General features: G+C 40.1%; 1 protein-coding gene across 4 annotated transcripts in view; it reads right to left on the bottom strand.

The window, feature by feature from the left end:
• The window catches only part of PDE1C (phosphodiesterase 1C), a 551,686-nt gene that overhangs the window by 35,923 nt on the left and 493,443 nt on the right, over window positions 1-22,320 (bottom strand). For all 4 annotated transcript variants that reach the window (XM_069084304.1, XM_069084302.1, XM_069084301.1 and 1 more), the window contains 2 exons: window positions 18,982-19,215; window positions 10,964-11,032 (listed from right to left, as the gene is read on the bottom strand). In XM_069084304.1, coding sequence (XP_068940405.1) covers window positions 10,964-11,032; window positions 18,982-19,215 — 303 coding nt within the window. The remainder of the gene's footprint in view (window positions 1-10,963; window positions 11,033-18,981; window positions 19,216-22,320) is intronic.

Here is a 22,320-nt window from a genome sequence, read left to right as displayed (position 1 = left end):
TTTAGAAATAACCTAATCTGACTCCTTTATTTTACTGATGGGAAATCTATGGCTCAGAATGGTTGAGTAATTTGGCCAAAATTGCATGGCCGACAATGGCCAACATGTTGGTCCTCTGACTCCAAATGCCAAAGTCATTTCAAGTACTCCAAGTTGGCTCTTAGCAACGCCTAACAATAATACCTAACACTTACCTAGCATTGTAAAGTCTTCTAAGCAATTAAAAGATTATTATTTTGATTCATCTTCACAAGAGTGCTAAGAGATAGTATCATTACTTAGTAGCTTTCTTTACTATGTTATTCAATGTATATCATTTTACACAATCATTTACATAGCATCATGGGATTGTAGTTCTAAACTTAGAAGGGACCCAAGACTTTCAGTCTATGGAAGAGGAAACTGAGACCCAGGGAGGTAAATCCAAGGTTCCATGGGTCTTGCCTGTATTCACTATAGCTTATCAACGTTCTCCCTAAAACACTATGGTTTCCCTCTTAATGACATGGTCTAATGACTGAGTGATGTGTTGGACAGAGTCACAGGACCTAAGTATGAATCTCAACATGGACACTTACTAGTTGTGTGGCCTTTGATGAGTCATTTAACCCCTGAAGACCTCAGTTTCCTATGAAATAATTATTTCTATGAAATAAGATGTGAACAGTTATATAGACCTTTACATTCTGCAAAGTGCTTTACACATATTATCACATTTGATTCTTACAATAACCCAATGTTATTATTATCTCCATTTTACATAGGAGGAAACTGAAGCTGCAAAAAGTTAAGTCACATAATTAGTAAGTATCTATGGCAGGATTTGACCTCAGGTCTTCCTTACTCCAAGTCTAACAGTCTCCACTGCACCAACTAGAGGAGGTCAAATCAATTATTTATGTGGCTGAGCTAAGTTCTAAGGTCTCCTCTAGCCCCAAATCTATCATCTGATCCCATAAATACTATGGAGGTATCCAAATAATCCAACCTCAACATTGGGCAGTTATGATTCACCTTGGCTCTTCAAGGTAAGCCTTGTGACTGCCAAAGCTGGTTCTTCCCACCTCTCTGATATGTCAAGGAGGACCGATATATAATTAGACAGAACAACTCTTTCTTATTTGTTTGTCAGAGAGAGAAGTGTATGGCCAATAAGTCCTGAAAAGTCATTACAGAAAAGCTCACAAAAAGTAGTAACAAAATTCATCTGGAAGAACAAAAGGTCCAGAATATCAAGCAAATTAATGAAAAGAAATGCTAGGGAAGGTGGCTTAGCCATACCAGATTTTAAACTGTATTATAAAGCAGCAGTCATCAAAACTACTTGGTACTGGCTGAGAAATAGAGTAGTGAATCGGTGGAATAGATTAGGTATACAAGACATATAGTCAATTACTATAGTAATCTACTGTTTGATAAACCCAAAGACTCCAGCTTCTGGGATAAGAACTCACTATTTGACAAAAACTGCTGGGAAAACTGGAAAATAGTATGGCAGAAACTGGGTATAGACCAATATCTAACACCATATACCAAAAAAAAGTGTAAATGGGTTCACAATCAAGATATAAAGGCTGATACTGTAACCAATCTGGGAGAGCAAGGAATAATTTACCTGTTAGATTCATGGAAAAGGGAAGAATTTATGACCAATAAGAGATAGAGAACATTACAAAATGCAAAATAGATAATTTTATTACATTACATTGAAAAATTTTGTACAAAGTCAATGTAACCAAGATTAGGAGGGAAGTGGGAAATTGGGAAAGAATTTTTTTCAACTAGTGTCTCTGATAAAATATACAGAGAACTGAGTCAAATACATAAGAATACATGTCATTCCCCAATTGATAAATGATCAAATGATATGAAAAAGCAGTTTCAGAGGAAGAAATTAAAGATATCTATAATCACATGAAAAATGCTCTAAATCACAATTGATTAGAGAAATACAAATCAAAACAACTCTGAGGAACCACATATCACCTGTCAGATTGGCTAACATGACAAAACAGGAAATGATAAATGCTGGAGAAGATGTGGGAAAATTGGGACACTAATACATTGTTGGTGGAGTTGTGAACTGATCCAATCATTCTGGAGAGAAATTTGGAACTATGACCAAAGGGCTACAAAAATGTAGATACCCTTTGACCCAGCAATACCACAAAGAGATCACAGAAGTGGGAAAAGGACCCGTATCTACTAGAATATTTATAGCAGCTCTTTTTGTGTCCACAAAGAATTGGAAATCAAGGGAATGCCCATCAATTGGAGAATGGCTAAACAAGTTGTGGTATATGAATGCAATGTAATACTGTTGTGCTATAATAAATGAGGAGCAGACAGATTTCATAATAGCCTAGAGAGACAAATAAACTGATGCTGAGTGAGGGGAGCAGAACCAGAAGAACACTGTACACAATTACAGACATATCATATCTATGATTATTAACTTTGATAGACGGGGCTCCTCTCAGCAACACAAGGCTATAATACAACTCCAAAACACTCATAATAGAAAGGGCTATCCACAGCCGGAGAAAGAATTACAGTCTCAGTGCAGATTGAAGCAAACTACTTACTCTCTCTTTTTTTTGTTTTGATTTGTTTCTTCTTTCTCATTCGTTCCATTGGTTATAATCCTTCTTTACAATTTGACTAATCTTTAATCTGAAGGTATTTTTAGAACCTATATTGGATTGCACGCTGCCATAGTGGGGGAGGGGAAGGAAAAGGAGGGGAAGATCATTTGCAACTCAAAAGTTTGTGGAACTGAGTGTTGTAAACTAAAAGTAAATAAATGTATTAAATTAAAAAAAAAAGAAAAGCTCACAATTTTGTAGGGCCCTTTAAAGCAGAACTATTTGACTTGACCCAGATACTCCACAGGTAGGGCAACATAGTTTGGGGCACCAGAAAAGAAATGGCACTGAAATATTTTATTCTGAAACTTTAAGAACCAAAGATATTTTTAGAATTCATTCACTCATTCATTCACATTCATTCAAGAAGTATTTACAAAATGCTTACTATGTGCCATGCACTGAGCTAGGTACGAGGGATGCCAAAACAGAAATGAAACTGTCCCTGACCTCAAAAAGCTTTCATTCCATTTACATATGCATGTAGATAGGGAACATATCCTAGATCAAATCAAAGTAATTTTGGAGGGAGAATTAGGAAAGGCCTTATGTGGTTGCTTTCATTTAAGATGATCTACAAAGGATGCTGGGGAGTCCAAGGGAAACAGTGAGGAGACAGTGCAATCCAGGCCCAACTTGGGATAGGCATGGAGGTGGGTAGTGAAATGTTGGGCACAGGGGGCAGTAAAAAATTTAGTCTGGCAGAATGAGTGTCTGAAGTGAACTACAATGTAAAAGGCCTGGAAAGAGAAGATCCAACAAATCATAAAGGTCATTGAATTCCAAAGAGAGGGGCTTATCTTTGAGCACAGAGGCAATAAGGGAGCCATGGGAGATTTTTGAGGAGATCAGTGACATGATCAAACCTGTACTTTGGGGATTAAAATTTTAGCACCTGCATGGAGAATTATTAAAGAAGAGAAAAACTTGATCCAGGGACATGAATTAGGAAAAGGCTGTTGTGGTAAGTCATGATTGAGGATAAGGCTGTTGGCAATAAAGAAACAGGTGCTAAGTTCTAGTCCAGCAATATGAAAATAACAGGAATATGACAAGACTTTTATTTTCTCAAAATGGACAACTGTGGAACCGTCCCCTTCTGCTGACCTTGAGGTAGTTTCTTTAAACCAGGGTCATCCCCATAGCTGGAAACAAACGCTTTACAGCTCTGGGTCGAACTTCCATTTTCCACATTGGTGAGATTGAATATGTTCATGTATCATGTAGGAATTTGTATAAAATAACTGGATAACAAAAAGTTCCAAGAAACAATGAACTACTGGATTGCATTGAAAAGGAAGACGGTAATTCTATCAAAGGTAGACAGTAATGAAGGTACTAAGCCACGTATACTTCACACATGTACTCTACACGATCATTTCTTCTACGGCTAAGGAAAGTGGGACCCACTAAGATGCTGAGTCCTCCTACCTTGGATGACTCACCGGCAAAACAGCTGAATACTTAGGTAAATGCAGGCTATAAATCCTATACTGTCCTAGTATACCATAACCTTCTCTAAGCGATCCTAAAGCACAGGTTTGTCTATGTCACTCCTCTCCTCAAGAAGTTTGAGTGACTCACTATTGTCTCTAGGATAGAGTATAAATTCCTCAGTCTGGCATTACTTCCCTACTTCCCTTTGTGGATTTTTCATGTTATATACTTAATTTTCATAAAACAGAGTGATGACCATGACACCCTCCTACTCCTCATTAAACATCAGAGGTTCCTCAAATAAAGTTGCCATTGTTTGGTACATTCATCTTTTCACAACCTGGCCCCTTCCTATATTTCCAGTCTTTTCACATTTAGCCCCTCTCCCCATATTCTATGAGCCTGTCACAGTGACCCCCTTGCAACTCCTTGAAAACAGTACTCAATCTCCCATCTCCATACCTTTGCACCATTTTTCCCCTTCTTGGAATGTTTTGCTCACTCACATCCATCTCTTGATTTTCCTGGCCTCCTTTAAGACTCAGCTTCAATCCCATCCTCTGCAGAAGGTTATTTCTCGTTCTGCCTTCCCCCTCTGAGATTACCTCCCATCTACTCAGTTTAGATCTTGTATTTACCTAGTGATCTACATGTTGTTTCTCCTATTAGACTATGAGCTCCTTGAGACAGGAAATAATTACTTTCTTTGCATCCCCAAGCACTGAGCCTGGTGCCTGGAAATTAGCAAGTGCTTAATACATGTTTGTGGATGGATTTGGCTCTGCTCTCCAAATGAGTGCACTGACTGTTACATGAACTTGAAATTCCATCTCCAGCCTCTATGGCTTTGGGTAGATAGGCCCCCAGGCCAAAAATGCACCTGTTCCTCTTCATGCTCTAAGAATTTTCATTTTCATTCAAGATTAATTTGCTCTGATTTTACTGCTCTCTGTTTTCTCAAATTACATGCTAGAGAAAGGTTGTTTCTAATTTTCATCTTAATACCCTCAGCACAATGCTTGGAGTATAGATTCATCACAGAAGTCCTCATGATTCCAGCTCAAGATGCTCCATGATGCACATACAAGACTATCAATAATAGTGAAATTTCCCTCAGATCTTCTATATCAAGAAGTTCAAAAGAAAACTAAGCATCTGTTGAGTATTTCTGTTATTATAAGTGTGATATAAGTCAAAGTGGGTTGAAAAGGTTGGTGGGGGGAATCTAGAAAGATCCTTCAAATGACAGGGTGCCTGTGAAACCATTTTGAAATGGGATTATTCCAACTCCAATGTCCTATGCTTACATGAAGTGACAGGGAGCCCATACTTGGACTGCAAAATCATTGGCACCTGTTGGGCAAAAATACTATTTTTTGGAGTTGGTGAAATCATAATTCTTCAAACTTAGGTATTCATGCAAAATATTGAAATCCATCCGTGCATTCACTTATTGAGCAGTTTTAAGAGGCCACTTTGCATCAAGCATTGGGACCATAAAGATAGAAATGCAACAATCCCTGCCTTAAGGAGACACTTTTTCATGTAATGTCTCATATTTGTCTCAGCTCTGGCTCTACCATGAAATCCTGCTTTGTGGCTTTATCATTTTCTGCAGGATCAAGCACATCTATGATATTGTACAACTCCTCTGTTGATTTAACCCTACTGGCTCTGACACAGAGTAAGGCATGACATTCACCTACATTAAAATGCCAGGTGTCAATGGTTTAGCCAATTCCAATGGTTTGGATATTTTTTCAATTAGACTGATGAGACAAACCCCCAGACTTGTCTATCTAATGAACTCATTAGCATTTACTTTTTCCTGGATCCTTATTAGAAACCTAGGAAATCAGTGAAATAAAGCAGGAACCAATCGATCAACAAGTTCTGGTTAAGCGCCTACTATGTGTTAGGTACTGTGCCAGGATCATGAAGAAGTCTAACAGCTCCTTGCTCCTATCTCCATCACTATCATTTGTCTACTTCCAAGTAGGTAAGAGAAAAACAAAGGGTTTCTTAGTTCCTAAGGAGATGCCAGAGGTCTTAGAGCAAGGTTCTGGCTCTGGATTCCTCAGAAAAGGGATAAGTAGATAGGTGAACTAAGTTAGTATAGATAACCTTTCCCTCAATAGTAGACTTTTTCAAGAAAAACTAACCGAGAACTGGTCCCAGTTCCCCATTCTTCTTGCCATTCTGGACAGAGCTCAGAAAGGGATAATTAGTAGCAATAAACAGCTTGCTTATTCAGGAACTGAGCTCTCATGTTTAGGCTGGATCTTTCTAAGCAAAGCGTAACCAATGAACAAAATGAACGATTTCATTTAGCATATGTGGACAGTCAGTGGACCAATCCAGATGCCCAAAATTGAAGATTTTGGGATTTTTAAGGAGATACAGGGAAATTGTCTTGAAGTCATCAATATAATTTTCTAAATTGATTTTGCTAGCATAAAAATAGTGTGGTTGATTTATTGTATTCCTTTGGTGAGTTTTAGAGAGACTTCCAACCCTAGATAGATAAGGTAGGGGCTAGGATCACTATAGGTTATGATAGAGACAGTATAAACATCAAACCTTGTACCAAAGGTCACATCTAATGAAGTCTGTAGGAGGTTCCACAGTTCAGCTACTATGTAGCTGACATGCAGATGTCATAAACAAGGGGCAATATCACAGAGGTAACTGGAATGATCTCCCACAATTTGGGAAGAAACTGAGGCTAACTGATGCCAAAATTCTTCAACCAGGGGATGGGACGACTGCTGGCTCTGGTGCCAGATGGGCTGTGGTTGAATCATAGTTCTCCTTTTTAGTAGCGGTGTGACATTGGGAAAAGCACTTAAGCTCTCTGGGCCTCGTTTTCTTCCTCTGTAAATGAGAGGCTTGGAGTAAATGACTTCTAAGGCTTCTTCCAGCTCTGTTTCTATGATCCTATGTTAGGATGCATAAGGAGTCTATATTTGGAAAACTTCACACCCACCTCAATCACTGAAGCTAAATGGAAGATACCAGTGAGACAGGTCAGCAAGAGAACAAGATGGATAGAAGGGAACATTTCAAAGTGAGTTCATAGCAGACTTAGTATTAGTGTTCATGCTGAGAGGGGCCTTGAAAGTCATCAAAACTAATTATTTAATTTTACAAATAAGGAAACTGAGGTCTGAGGAGGTTATGGCCTGTCTTGGAATTCAATTTTTGGAATAATGGTTTGTCTTTTTAAAAGTGGAAAACTAGAATGTCCTTGACACTTATGAAAAATTGTCCATACACATTACAATTCCATAGCACTCAGTGAGTACAGACAGAGATGTTGTGGTAATAGTATCTCTCTTGCTCTCTGTCTCTCTCTGTCTCTCTCTGTCTTTCTCTGTCTCTCTCTGTCTCTCTCTGTCTCTCTCTGTCTTTCTCTGTCTCTCTCTGTCTCTCTCTGTCTCTCTCTCTCTCTCTGTCTCTCTCTCTCTCTCTGTCTCTCTCTCTCTCTCTCTCTCTCTCTCTCTCTCTCTCTCTCTCTCTCTCTCTCTCTCTCTCTCTCTCTGTCTCTCTGTCTCTCTGTCTCTCTCTGTCTCTCTCTGTAGCTTGGAAAAGTTTCCCAATGACCTCTCTTTACATTTTTAATAGACTGGAAATTTTGTTATTAATGTTCCTTATTTCTTACAAATTGTCTCCTCTTCTTTGTTTCCATGTGCTGGTCCTCTCTTTCTTCCAGGGATTCTACACTAAGACTATGGAGGAGTTTTGTACTAGAGCTGTCCAAGGTAGTAAGAATACTTGCAAATAGAGGGTTTTTTTTTTCCTTTCAGTTTTTATTTATTTTATTTTTAATTTGTGGAATAGAACAAGCATTTCCATAACATAGTACAATAAAAATATGATTGCATATGAAACTGCAAATCTACTATGTACAACCTGTATTCCGTTCAAATATACAACAAAATTATCAAGTAAATATTTTTTCCTTTTTTTCCTTCCCTTCCCCCTTCCATCTTAGAGATATCTACTATTAGACAAAGTTTCTTAGGAAATACTCTTCCAGGGCCTTATTTACTGCATTCTTTTTTCTTATTTTGTCTTTTTGGAGGGAAGAAGGCAGGGCAATTGGGGTTAAGTGACTTGCCCAAGGTCATACAGCTAGTAAGTGTTAAGTGTCTGAGGCGTATTGGAACGCAGGTCCTCCTGACTGGCACAGGCCAGTGCTCTATTCATGGTGCCACCTAGCTGCCCCAGCATTATTTTTTTAAACAAATCACAAGAGACAAAGGAGATGTGGGTATTCTCCCCTTGAGTTCAAACAGAGCTTATCAGGTTCACACTGGCTTACTAGGGCGGAATGAGACTCTGATCTAATCTAATATGGTGACAAACAATGCTGAGTAGGTGAGCAAGAGCACTTATGGACTATTTCTAGTATCAGAAAGGATTATTTGAGGTATCAAGAAAAAAAGTTTCAGATCTCTTCAGATGAATTGGAGAAAGATTTAGTCCCTCAGTTCACATCAAATACCCCAAGAGTGATTAGAGAAAGTCAATGCATCAAAGTATACAATTTAATTCAGATAACTATTGAATCTTTCCATAAAATATGGTTCCCTATCTGCAGAACTTAAGTATTTAAGGGCTCTCCTTTTCTGCTAGGATAATCTGTGAATGTACACTATCCTGGGACTGGATTTGTTTAATGGTGTTAAATGATATATAGAATGGAACTATTCACAGATATTGCCTTTGATATTAATGGGAAAATTGGAAATTGATGATTCTCAGAGAAGTACTAGAGCATAAAAGCTGTTTATTTGTTACTTCTCAGTATGCAAAAAAATATTTACTTTAATTTGAAATATTCATTGATGAATAAGTCACTAGTCTTTTCTGCCCTCTGGGGCAGAATATGAAGCAGTTGGAGTGGATGGCTTCTAAAGTCTTTTCTAGCTCAATATCAATATGCCTATTAAAGACTCGTTCTCATGCCTCGTCTTGGCCTGCAGGTCTGGGTTCTGGAAGCCTATGCTAGTGGGCCACACACTCAGATAGGTCCTATCAAAATGGAAAGGTTTCAAATACTGCTTGGGTGATTTCATTTCACAAGGAGCAGACAGAATTTCAGAGAAGCCTACCACCAGAATGCTATATTTAAATATAATCCTGCTGGGTACCTGTTGGAAATCTAGAATGGTGAAGAGTTTTGAGATGATGCTATATCAGATAAAGTAGACAAAGAAGAGAAGCATCAGGTGGAATACAAGTTCAGTCTTTGTGTATTTTAAAGTCTGTCATGAGGAAGAGACTTGTTCTTTTGGGCCCCAGATGGTGGAACTAGGAGCAATGGCTGGATCGTTTCAAAAAGATGAATTTCAATTTGATGTAAGGAAAAAATTGCTAATAATTTTCCAAAAAGATAATGGAAGTCTTCAATGAAAGGCAAGATGATTACTTTAGGAGAATGTTGAAAAGGAGATTCTTGTTAGGGTATAAAATGGACATGGTGGGCTCTGAGATTTCTTGCAGATCTCAGATCCTGTGTTCCTATGATACCATAATCACTTTACATAGAGAAAGGTGCAGACATGGCAACATACACCTCAAGAATAGAGAGTATTAACTGTGTAGAACTCTCTTTGACCTTTGTGTAACTGAATTCTTGGTGACAAAAATTCAAGGAAAGCACACTCATTTGCAAAAGCAATTCCATTCACATTAACAAGTAAGTATAGGACTGATGTGGGTGTCACATAAGTATTTTCTAACAAAGTTGGCAAAATGGATTTCAAAATGGCCCGGGATGAAAAACTAAGAAAGGAATGCATCCGTGTCATCATCATGAATTGGTGCTAAAAGCTAAAAGTCGCTGATCTCATCACAACAAGTTTCTCATGTCAGATTCAGATTTTCTTCTCCCTTGGCAACCATACTTCTAACTAGGTTTTGTCTTTGAGAGTTTATCTAACAACAGGCATTAAAGAAATAATTCAGCATCTGTTAACTGTTCCTGAACCATAGGGACTATAAAAGTATTGAATTGAAATAGAGTATTCAACATAAGGCAGTCATGAGAAACCCTAATATTTTATGCTTTTATGTCATATACAGACAAACGTCAGGCAGTAATAAAATACGAAATATATTTATTCAGTGAGATAACATTATGGGGTAGAGTTCTAACCTTACTCCCATATGTATTAGACCCAAACAACTAAAGTTGATTTTTAATTAATTTTAAAATTCATGTCTTTCAGGAAGTTATTTTGACTTTTGGAGGTGAAAATCAATTTCCCATGAAAAATTTACAGGGAACAATATAATATTGATTTGGGAAGAGATGGTACTGTGTTCTTGGTGCTATAGAGGATGCTGGGCTGCACTTATAGACAGTAGTTTATATTATCAGTTTCTTGGGGCTTCTTGATAACTCATTAGTAATGGCATTTATTGGAAGGATTTTGTAGTAAAAGTGGGGGTCACTGAACATGTGCCCTAACCACCCTCTGTGGAATATATATGTATGTGTGTGCATGTGTTTGCACACAGATATATGTATGTATATACACATTGTAGTACAGTATATTATAATATGGTAAATAGATTTGTTACTGCCTATCAATAATTTGGTGGTACATCCCAATCTTAATTTCAATCCTAATACTGCAAAGTGGCAAAAAAAAGAGGATTAATTCAGACATTTGAGGGGGAGGTGACAGTGAAGGAAATTGTAATTCATGATTTTTTCTTAAAAAGGAAATAGTTTATCAACCATAGCAAAAACTAGCTTTTTCCAAGGCTAAATATACAAATATATTATATAGCCTTATTTACCATTTAGCTATAACTCTAACAAATTTGGTTTCTTTTATGAGAAAGCATTATGGGGATTGGATTCTTACCGTCTGTTTTCTTGGCATCATTGCCAACGTTGGACTGATCCTTCTTGTCTGTCTTGTTTTTCTCATCACCTGAAAGTGACAGAATCAGCAGTGTAAACAGGCTACTAAGGAAGGAGTTAGAAATCACACTAGACCTATCAAGATGGGTGTGGGGGATGAGAACAGGCAGGAACACATCACAAATGAGGAACTGTGTGAGAGAAGTGACAGGATAGATGTCATCAGAGAATTAGATGGATGGAAAAGAAAAGAATAAGAGAGGGTGGGTGTAAAAAGGGGGAGAGAGAGAGAGAGAGAGAGAAAGAGAGAGAGAGAGAGAGAGAGAGAGAGAGAGAGAGAGAGAGAGAGATCCAATGGACAGCTCATTAATTCTTCTTGTATTCTTGCGATGAATGAGTGAAGTAGCATTTAGTAAGCATTTAATATGTTCCCATTACTGTGCTAAGTACTGGGGGGTACAAAACAATCAAGCCGACATTACCTACCCTAAAGAAGTCTATATTCTAACAAGGGAAAACCATTTGAAGGGGACGGGGGAGTTGCCAAGAAGGGCCATGGTAGATTGGCTCCAGGCAAGGTGAAGTTGGAGAAACTGACAAAGAGCCCAGCATGTTAGTGCATCCTCTGAGGCAAATTTGCAGAATGACACAGACAAGAGAAGCAGAGGATGGGAAGGCCTGGGGAGACTGTGACACAGATAGGGGGGCTGGAGCCAATTCAAACTGGCTCATGTGAACGAAAGCTAGATTTTTGCGATGTGAGCATTGACACCTTGAAAACTGGCAAACAATACAAACTGTGGCTTCATTTATTGTTTTGTTGATTGTTTAGACTTACAAAATCAGTGAGAGCCTCCAGAGAAAGAACTATGGAGTCTGGATGCAAATCGAAGTGTCCTATTTTGTCTCTCTTTTGGTTTGTTGTTTCTTCTTTCTCATGGTTTGTTTCCCTGTGGTTCTAATTCTTCTTTATAACATGACTCATGTGGAAACATGTTTAATATGATTGTACATGTATAGTCTGTATCAGATTGCACACCATCTTGGGGAGGGGAGAGCAGGATAGGGGGAGGAAATTTAGAACTCGAAATCTTATAGAAGTGACTGTTGTAAACTAAAAACAAACACATTTTTTAAAAAGAAGTGAAAAAAATTCCCTCAAGAAAAAATGGAGAAAATATTAACTCAGCTTAAATTTAAAAGTGTGTTATGCTATACACGTTCTTTTGGAGGGCAGGTTTTTAAACATTCACCAGCACACCACTGGCTGCACTTCACTGGAAACTGGACCCACAATGGAGCTACTGAAATATTGGAGCTTAACTTCAGAGTCAGGGGAGGGCAGTGGTTTGTCTGAGAATTAAGAAGCTGTTGCCATTCCATCTGTTGTCAGAATTTGAGTGAATATCCAGAGATGTAGTGAATAAAACTCATTGATTAGGCCCAAGGAAACATTTTTTATTTTACCATAATTATATTTTTATCCTCTTTCAGATGAATCTAGTTCCTTCAGTTCTAATGTTTGAAGATGACTGCTCTCCTTCCACTGATCACAGGCTCATAAATATAGAAGTGAGAGGTACTCTGAGGTCACCTAATCTGGCCTCTCCTTTTCCACACAGGGAGAGCCTGAAGTGCAGTATGGTCAGGTGACTTCTCAAGGTCACGTAGTTCATAAGTAGCAAGGCTAGGGTTTGATGCCAAACCTTCTGAATGCAAAGGCAGCACTCAGACACAGCCCTAGACTGAGGATGGGCAAAGAGTAAGATTTCTTTCACAGACCTTAAAGGGTCATCCTCTATAAGAGAACTACAAAGAGGCCCCTTGATGCTGAGTGTATCAATAGCCAGTTACTTTAATCCCAGCAGGTGCTGGTAAACTAAGCTTCTAGTGAGCTACTCCAATGATGATCTTTGAAATTCAGGCCAGAAAAGGCTAAAATGCACTCACTGGAAGAGTGGAATATGACTTCTGGATAGAGTCAATCCTCAACTTTCAAGCATTTAACTTACATGACTTGAAGCATTCATATGATTTTAGTAGTCGCCTCATTTCCACTTTCCCATTGGCCACTGTGCACATTAGTGGCTGTGCAGAGTAGAAAAAAATGAGAGGCAGGAAGCATGCAAGCTTGTGGAGGAGCTGGAATCCTGCTAGGGGCTACACTACTCTCATTCACCCTATCATTGTCAAAAGCTCCCTGTATATTTGTTGCATATTTTCATTGTTTGCCTTTAAAACTCTAGTTTTACATTGCAATTATGCCCCTGAAGCATAGTGCAAGTCTAAGCCCAAGTGTGCCAAGTAATGATGTGGCTGAGTGAGAAAATAAAGGTCTTAGATGAACTTCATGCCAGAACATCTGCAGCTGCTGTTGGCCATGAATTTGATATCAAGGAATCAACAATTCACTATCTACGGTACAAGACCTTCACACCATCATCTGACACAGTGGAAGAGTAAGCTTCAGGTTTTAGTTTTAAGAATTTTATTTGCTGAACAATATCTATAAATGCTCCTATAGATTTGTGTGTTATGAAAAGTGAATATTGTCTGAAATAATTTTTATCAAGATGATAGCACAAAAGGTCACACAATGCTAGGGAATTACTAGTGAGAAAAATGTTTTGCATGTTACCGATTTTAATTTGTATATTGCATTTTATGGTTATTTCATGGTTATTCTGTTAGGAAAAGTATATATGACCAGAGTTAACACTTTGTTATAAAGAATTATATGCAGAAAAGTACATTTTGAGCAATCTCTAGAGAAAGATTACAGTTCATAGTGGCTGCAGGAACCTCACCCCCAATTTCCCTTTGGTTCAATGTATCAACATTCATGTTTTTTTACTTTTGTGCTGTTTTTTTATGAATGTTTTCTCTGTAAGAGTTGAGGATTGACTAATGATTCATGGGATTGCAGATTTTGAGCTGTCAGGGACATTAAAGGCCATCTAGTCCAGTACCCTGCCTTTATACATGGGGAGTTTGAAATCCAAATAGGTTAAGTCCTTTGCCCGAGGTAAGAAGTAGCAGAGCCAGAATTTGACCCAAGATCCCCTGACTCCAAATTTGGTTCTCTTCCCAGTGTTACTCCAATCCCTGACAACCTTCTCAGATAAAGTACATTAAATCATTTCCCTGAAGTGTCCATGTGGAAGAATAACCATGTGAACTGTAACTGAGTAAACATAAAGATCTGAAGTAGTCTTTTCATATAGTTATAAATCATTTTAATTACAGCACCAGGCATGATGGTCCCAAGCCAACAATGGCTACATTAGCCATTTCTCTATATTGATTTATTTATTTTCCCCACCTCTCATTTAATGAATACATTCTTTTTAGGGAATTGATGGCCTGTGGCAAATATCTATAATGAAAGGCAGGTAAGACCTTGGCCTTTTAGTATGTACTTCATGGCCTCATGTTTTGCTACATATGACATTCTTTCTTCAAACCGGATGAAAAAGAGTTATGGATGTAGAATTAGAACAGGACCTGACAGGTTTTCTGTTTCAAGTCTTCCTATAATTCTCTCCTTATTTTTTTACTGAGATCCAGAGAAAGGAAGTGACTTACCCAAGATGGTACAGGCAAGGTGGCAGAGGTAGGATTCAAACCTGCCTCCTCTGCCTCTATATTTAATGCTTATTTCACTTCCCTACTCTAGGGGACAGGCCCAGAAGCATATTTGTGCTTCTGCCAAAGGCCAAGAGTTTTCCTCTCTACCTTTTTCTTACTAAACAAAGGAGAAAGAAGCAGAAAGGATCCATGTCAACTAGCACCCACCAAAACAGCCATGTCCCCCAGACATAAGTGGAATGACTCTCTGCAAGCACAGGGCATTCTCCCTAATGACAGTAGGTTCAACCCCATGCACTCCAGGAAGAAATCAAGAGAACTGGATGGGAATCTTCTGGATTTCAGTCAAATTTTCTGACTTAAATCTCAAGTTGAGGTGAAACTGGAGAACCAGGATAAAGGGAGAAAGATCAGGAATGTGACATTCAGTGTGGGAGTTAGGAAAGATTGACCTGAGCTTCAGAGGAGCTGGGAGATCCTTCAGCCCAACCCGCTCATGTGGAAGATGAGGGAATCAGGGCCCAGAGAAGCAGAGGCATTTGCCTAAGGTCTCACAGCCAATAAGCAACAGATCTGAACACCCTGATGCCAAATCAAGCCCTCTTTCCCAAGCTGCTTCTCCTCCTCGACTAAAGTTGTGCCAAAGAAATCAGCAGTTTGGCATCTCAGATGACCTTTGACTCTCTCTGCTGCCAAGGAAAAGAACATTTGTCACGTTCACGATAATTCCAAAGGACTCTGCTAAAAAATGCTACCTCTCTGCAGAGAGAGAGCTGAGGAGCACATGAAAGCAGATATTCTTTCACTGTCTTTGTTTTTTTCCCCCCTTTTGCAACAAAGTGAATGTGGAAATACCTTCATATGACTTCATATATATAATGGCTGTTGTTATTTCTTGCCTTCTCAGTGGGTAGGGGAGGAGTAAGAGGAAGGGAAAGATTTCAGAACTGAAAATAATTTTTTTCAAATAAAGTTTAAAGAACAAAAAATACATTTTTCATGAGTTAGTAACCGTTTCATCACAACGTTATGTTCACAATATAAATTTTTCCCAGAAGAAAGTAAGAATATTATTTCCTCGAGCTTTTGATCTAAAATATTCTTGGGGAAAACTATCATTTCTCTAAGACAGCAATGAAATCTATGTCATGGTTGTCATTAGCAGAAGTATAAAGGGGATCCTGGATTTTGAAGTGGAAAGGACCTCTGAGGCCATCAAGTCCAGCCAAATTTTATACAGATGAAGAAATGGAAATCCCAAATGGGTAAGTGACTTGGTCAGGGTCAGCCTAAAGCTCTCCCTCTTTACTGGTGCTTCTCCTCTGCCTAAATACAAATTTGGGACATCTCTCACCTAAAGAAAACAACCAACACAAAAATTCTCCCTTGCCCATGAGGGCCCTGGGGATGGGGCTATCTTCTGCAAACAAGAAAGCCAACTGATCCTCTAAAATGGGAGGGAGAAAAGAAACAGAGAGGTTGTGGAGGTTGGCAGTTGGGAGAATAGGAAGCCAGTCACATGGTTGACCTTCAGCGGGGAAGAACACCACTGGAGACCATACTCTTTGAGCTAACTTGGGGTGGATTCTTATACCAACTTGGGTTCTCTTTGGGGTAGGTGGCAAAGGGGCAGGTAAATGGCTGTTCTTCCCAATGCTTTCAATCAGAATCTATTTGTAGAATATCAAAGGGAAAAATGATCACAAAATTCACCCAAAGCCCTGGGTTACTATTTGGAGGGAAGTCCTCACCTGACATTACTGATACTTTCTCGGACTTGGAAATTTGCAAAACAGTTGGACACTCAAGGCAAGGTAAGTAGAGTAAATAACACTCAGTGAGAGCAGCACAAGCCGTATACTTAGGCATGGCCACCAACACCAAACCAGCCAGTGCTAGAAAAGCTGTGTGCCAGGGCAGAGTCTGTGTGGGACGTGGACACAAAGTCAGAGGCTCTGGGTCTAAATGCCAACTCGGCTCCCCCTACTGTGTGACCTTGGCATGGTCACAACCTCTCTGGGCTTCAGCTCCTCACCTGTAAATGATGGAGTTGGAGCGGATGGCCTCTAAGGCCTCCTCCACCTCCACGTCTATGACTGTGACCAAAACGTTTGGAACAGGTTTCTCTTCATTTGCTAAAAGGAGTTGTCTGGGTTTTTAACAAGGTCTGCTGAACACAGCGTCTTCTGACTGTGCTTGTTTTCTTGCCTCTGGACCACACAAAATTGATTCACAAAGTGCTTTCCTAGCTTATAAAAGACTAAACAACCATATTTTAATATTTTCCTAGCAGTTGTATTATTGTTGTTGTTAATAGACTGATAATGTGAAGGTCGCTTTGTATTTGGATAGGTCATGAGAACCATAAACACAACTTGCTTTTCTCAAAAGCAAAAACAAGATATTGGCCAGGAAAGAAAGCTTACCATTTCATTCATTCATTCCTTCCTTCCTTCCTTCATTCGTAAATATCTAATACCATAAGCCACTATTATGCATACTGTAGCATAGGGGTAGCAGAGGGGGAAGAAAAGAGACATGGAAAGATGAATTGAAATCACAGCATTTCAGAGTTGGAATGGACTTGAGTGTTTACCACACCCAGCCCACACCTGAAAATGAATCCTCACTTCAACATATCCAATAAGTGGTATTCCAGCCTGTGCTCAGATGCCTTCTCTGAAGAAGGAAGCAGCCCCAGGCCAACAGTCCATTGCACTCTCGGCAGCTCTCATTCTGTGGGTGATTGTTTCTTTCTCTTGAACTATAAACCCTGCTTAGCCAAATTTTTCTCTTCCTTCACTTTCCCTGGTCCTGATATTTGTGGGGGTCAATAGGGATGTACAGTATAGACTTCAAATGGCAGGGGCAATTTAGTTATAATACTGTTCATCCACTTCAGGTCTTCAGGATGGCCTTTTCCCAGAAGAAAGTAAGAATATTTATTTCCTTGAGCTTTTGATCTAAAATATTCTTGGGGAAAAATATCATTTCTCTAAGACAGCAATGAAACTTATGGCATAGTTGTCATTAGCATAAGTATAAAGGGGATCCTGGATTTTGAAGTGAACAGGACCTCTGAAGCCATCAAGTCCAGCCAAACTTTATATAGACGAAATGGAAATCCCAAATGGGTAAATGACTTGGCTAGGGTCAGCCTCAAGCTCTCCTTCTTTACTGATGCTTCTCCTCCACCTAAATACAAATTTGGGAGATCTCTCAGCTAAAGAAAACAACCAACACAAAAATGGCTCAGAGGAACATGAAGAAAGAGAAAAACCCAGTCATCAAGCCAAAATGTCCCTCCTTGCAACTATAACAAAGCTTCTAGTTACATTCGTGTCCTATGGCTCCCCTTTGCCCATTTTACTTTTCAGTCAAACTGGTCTCCTTATTATGCAGCAAACTCAACAGCCCATCTCCCATCTCTGGGCCTTTGCACAAGCTGTATCCTCTTCTGGGAATACCTTCCCTCCTCAGCTCTGCCTTTTCAGATCCTTGACTTCCTTTGAGGCCAAGTTCAAGCACCACTTCCTATAAAAAGTTCCTGCTTGCTTTCCCTAACAAATTTATGCTGCACATGCTTATCTGATTATGTGACCCTGAGTAAATCTCAGACAGTCAGTCAACAAGTATTAAATACTTCCTACATGCCCGTACCATGCTAAGTCCTGAGGATACAAAGAAGGGCCAAAGACAGTCCCTGCTCCCAAGGAGCTGCTGGTCTAATGGGTGAGACACCACGCAAACAACTATGTACAAATAAATGCAGAAAGATAAATTGGAGCTGAGTGAAGGCACTCCCAGGAAGAAGGTAAGACACAATCTTTATGGACTTGGTTCTTCTTCTCTAAAATCAAGAGATTGTCCAAGATGGCTTTTAAGACATCGTCCAGTTCGAAATCTATGGGGATGTGCTGGAGCTCCCAGCTATAGACTGAGATCCCATGGAGCGCAGGGGCCGGCTTGACGTTTTCCATTTTATTTCCCAAACCCCTAGAACAGCCTTGGACACACTAGGCACCTAATGAGTGTTTGTGGAATTGCTTATAGAAAGCATGATCCTTTCCTCCTTGGAGCTTATAATCTAGTAAAAATGCACACTTAGCCAAATAATTCATGGTGAGAAAAGGCAAATTTTTTTCTTTAGGTGAAAAGCTGTTGATGGACTACCAAAAAAATGCCCCCAAAGTCCTGTGTTTTCTGCAGAAGTGAATACTTGTGCTCCCAAATAAAGGTAGTCAGTCAACCTTGCAATCTTTAGCGAGGCACATCAGTTTCTTCTTTAAAGAAACTGTTGTTGACATCTACTGTATTACCACCCAATGCGTCCCTCCAGTACACCAAGTTCAATAAAAACATGGGTTTTGCCATTGAGAAAGTGGTGTTCAGAAAGGAAACCAATAATGCCAAAGGAACTTTGGTTCTCACCCGCATGAGCCTGTTTGGTGTCCCCAGATTTGTCTGCTTTGGAAGGATGTTTCCCGTGAGTGTTTTCACCCTTGTTTCGCCCTCCATTCGCTTGACTCTTCCCTTCTCCAGACTTTTTCTTCTCAGCCTTGCCTGACGCACCTTCTTCAGCCTGACTTTTGGATTCCATTTGCTTTTTCTTCTCCTCAGCCTCCTGCTTGGCTTTCTCCTCGGCCTCCCGCTTGGCTTTCTCTTCTGTTCCACCAGCCAATTACAAGAAGCACATAATGGAGAGGATAAAGAAGGGCTATCGTCATTAAGGCCCTCACAGTCACAACACTCAGTAATTTTTGACAATCAAGGGAAGTTCATTAGAAATTCAAACATGAAAAAGCACTCAAGGTGGGCCTTAGGGGATCTGGACCTAATCTCTTATTCCAGGTATCTGCAAGGCACCCTGGGCCTCCCCAAAGCCCTAGAAGTGAGTGTCTCAAAGAAAGGATCACAGAATCAGGGTACTAAAATGGAAAGAATGGTGTATTTAGAGGTAAAGGGTCTGAGTTCAAATCCTCATTCAAATCGCTATGGGAGCTAGCATGGATCAGAGGGGACAGGGGATTGGATTTGAAAACGGGTTTTAAATACAGACTGAGACACTTACTATTTTTGTAATAAGTCATTGTAGTTCTCTGCCTCAGGACTGATCTTTACAAATAAGAAAGTTAGGTTTGATGGACTCCAAACTCCCATCTAGATCCAAATCTACAATCCTATGATCTATGTGACTCAGGCCAATTCACTTCTGTCCTCCAAACTTCAGTTTAACTGGACTTGGTCATTTCTGAGCTAGCTCTCAAGCTGTGCTGTGGTCCCTTGATCCTATCAGTCTCAGAGGAAGAAGGAACCTCTATATCCACCAAACATCTTAAAGGGAGTCTCCGCTTGAAAAACCCTCAACAATACACTAATTATTCAGTCTCTACTTGAAGATCTCTAATGAGGGGAGCCCACTACTTCCAGAGGCAGAGGGTTCCCTCTTTCATGGTGTTATGGATGGAGCACTAGGCCTGGAGTCAGGAAGACTGGAGCTCAGAGTCTACCTCTGACACTTAGCCATGTGACCCTGAGCAACATCAGTGGCTACTGGACCAGTGGCAAAGTCAAAGAGAATGTCCACTAGTTGAAAAATCTGTCTTCAATTTCATTGTCATCCAAACGAATTTTACAGCCCCACAATTTCAGGAGATAGTGTGGTACAGTGGATAGGGAACTGGACTCAAAGCTAGAAGACCTGAGTCAGAGTCTTGCCTCTGCCATATCCTGCCTACGTGACCCTGGGCAACTCATTTCACCTTATTCCTCAGAACTCCGAGAAATCGCAAAATCTATTCGTTTCAGAGAAGGCACTAACCTTTATCAGTAGGAGTTCTCTATACATAAATGACACTACAAGTGCAGAGCCTATCCCTACAATTTCTATAATCGTGCTCAGCATTGCAAGCAAGAAAGAACATCTTCTGGCAGATAAATTGGATCAACTTTTGATGGGGAATCTAAGTTCCAAAAGGAATGCTTGTCATAGTCAGTGCCTTCCAAATGCCTATATGATCTATATAACCTTCAAAACTCTTTTAGAATCTTGACTCTTCTCATCCAATGAGGTATTCATCCCTCCTAGTTTTGGGTCATCTGCACATTTGATGGGCATTCCATGTCATTTTCTATATCATTGATATGATTTAAAATATTCATATTAAACAGCACAGAGCCCTGGGGCATTCACTGGAGACCTTACATCAGGCTGACATCTCAGTAATGACCATTGTCTGGATCAGGGCATCCAATCAATTCCTAATCCTTTCAGAGGCTAGGAATGTGTCCCTGACTCTATTACAAATCCAGTGTAATAGTCAGATCCTAAGACTACTACATTTCACCCTTGGTGTTCATATATACCAGTTAAGCTCCTCCTATAAGACAAGAACACAACTGGTCACATCAGTTAAAAAATATGCAAAGAGAAACAGTGGATTTTGCTGATAGAGAATGGCTAAACAAACTGAATTTGAAGTCCATGAAAGCCATGGACTGACTGTGCTATAAGGAATGGTGTGTGTGATGAGTACAGAGAAGAATAGGAAGACACGTGAAACTGATGCAAAGTGAAGTAAGCAGCAGCAGGAAAATAACATTCTAGCTGATATGACAGGAATAATAATGACAGGCAAACAAGCAAAGCCAAATGCTGTGAAAGTATCACGGCCAGGCTTGGCTCCAAAGAAGAGACGTAAGGCCGAGGAATGAAAATGGAGTAGAAAGCATCAAAAGACCGAACTAGAGGAGACATGAAGAGTGTTGGGCTGTGATGTGGGGAAGGGGGGAAATGAGGTCAGGAAAGACACCTCTCCCAGTATTTTTTCAGAGGTGGAGGACTATGGGTGTTGAACATTGCATGCCACGTTAAGTTGGTTTTTTAAAATATGTTTAGATTTTTTATTATAAAGAATGACTCAAGGGGTGGAGTCAAGATAGCGGAGTAGAAATAGGGCCTCTGAGCAAGTCCGGCACCCACCTTCCCCAAGCCATGTAAAAAGGGGACTCTGAACAAACTTTGGAGCTACAGAACCCACAAAGTGACACAGAGAAGCGAACCTATTGCTGAGGACAGCCTGGCAGGCCGGCAGGAATCGGCCAGCGAAGCACTCTGGGAGCAGAGCCCAATCACACACGAGCTGAGGTTTTAGCCCCAGGGAAGGCCTGACCAACCACCAGATGGAGGGACTCAAGATCACCAGCAGCTATGGTGGTCCAGAATTATCAATACATAGATGCTAAGGAAAAAGTGAGAGGTCAGTGCAGTGTGGACGTTGGGACCCCGTAGTTGGGAATGCGTCGACTTTTGCCCCTGGGGAGAGAAGCCAATGAGGGCTGCAGTGCAGCCACATGGCAGCTTCAGCTCCTGGCTTACAGAGTGTAGGGGAATCAAGCAACCAGTCTGAGGTATAATCACTCTTGCTTTAACCTGCTCGGATCTGGATAGTGGTCTAGAGTGGAGGTCCTGGGGTGTGTGACCAGCTTGTCAGAGCATGTGGAGGCTTCAGAGAGGGCACCCAACTAATACCTCTAGCAGCTGAGAAAACCTCAGAGTTTGGGATGAAAGACCCCCTGTCTGGTGGCAGAGACCTACTGTGGCAAAAAGCCCAGGGATCAAGTGACTGAGGGGTGACATGACCAGGCAAAGGAAGCAAAACAAACAGAAGAATTCAACATTAGACTACTATTTGGGGGATAAAAAGGATCAAAGCATAGAACAGGAGGAAGACAGTGAAGTCAGAACTCATGCACCAAAAGCTTCAAAGG

This window comes from Petaurus breviceps, unplaced genomic scaffold, assembly GCF_028583685.1.
Source record: "Petaurus breviceps papuanus isolate PSGF00001 unplaced genomic scaffold, PetGlider_PUasm1.0 174, whole genome shotgun sequence".
Lineage (NCBI taxonomy): Eukaryota > Metazoa > Chordata > Mammalia > Diprotodontia > Petauridae > Petaurus > Petaurus breviceps.
This window is presented reverse-complemented; position numbering and strand designations above follow the sequence as displayed.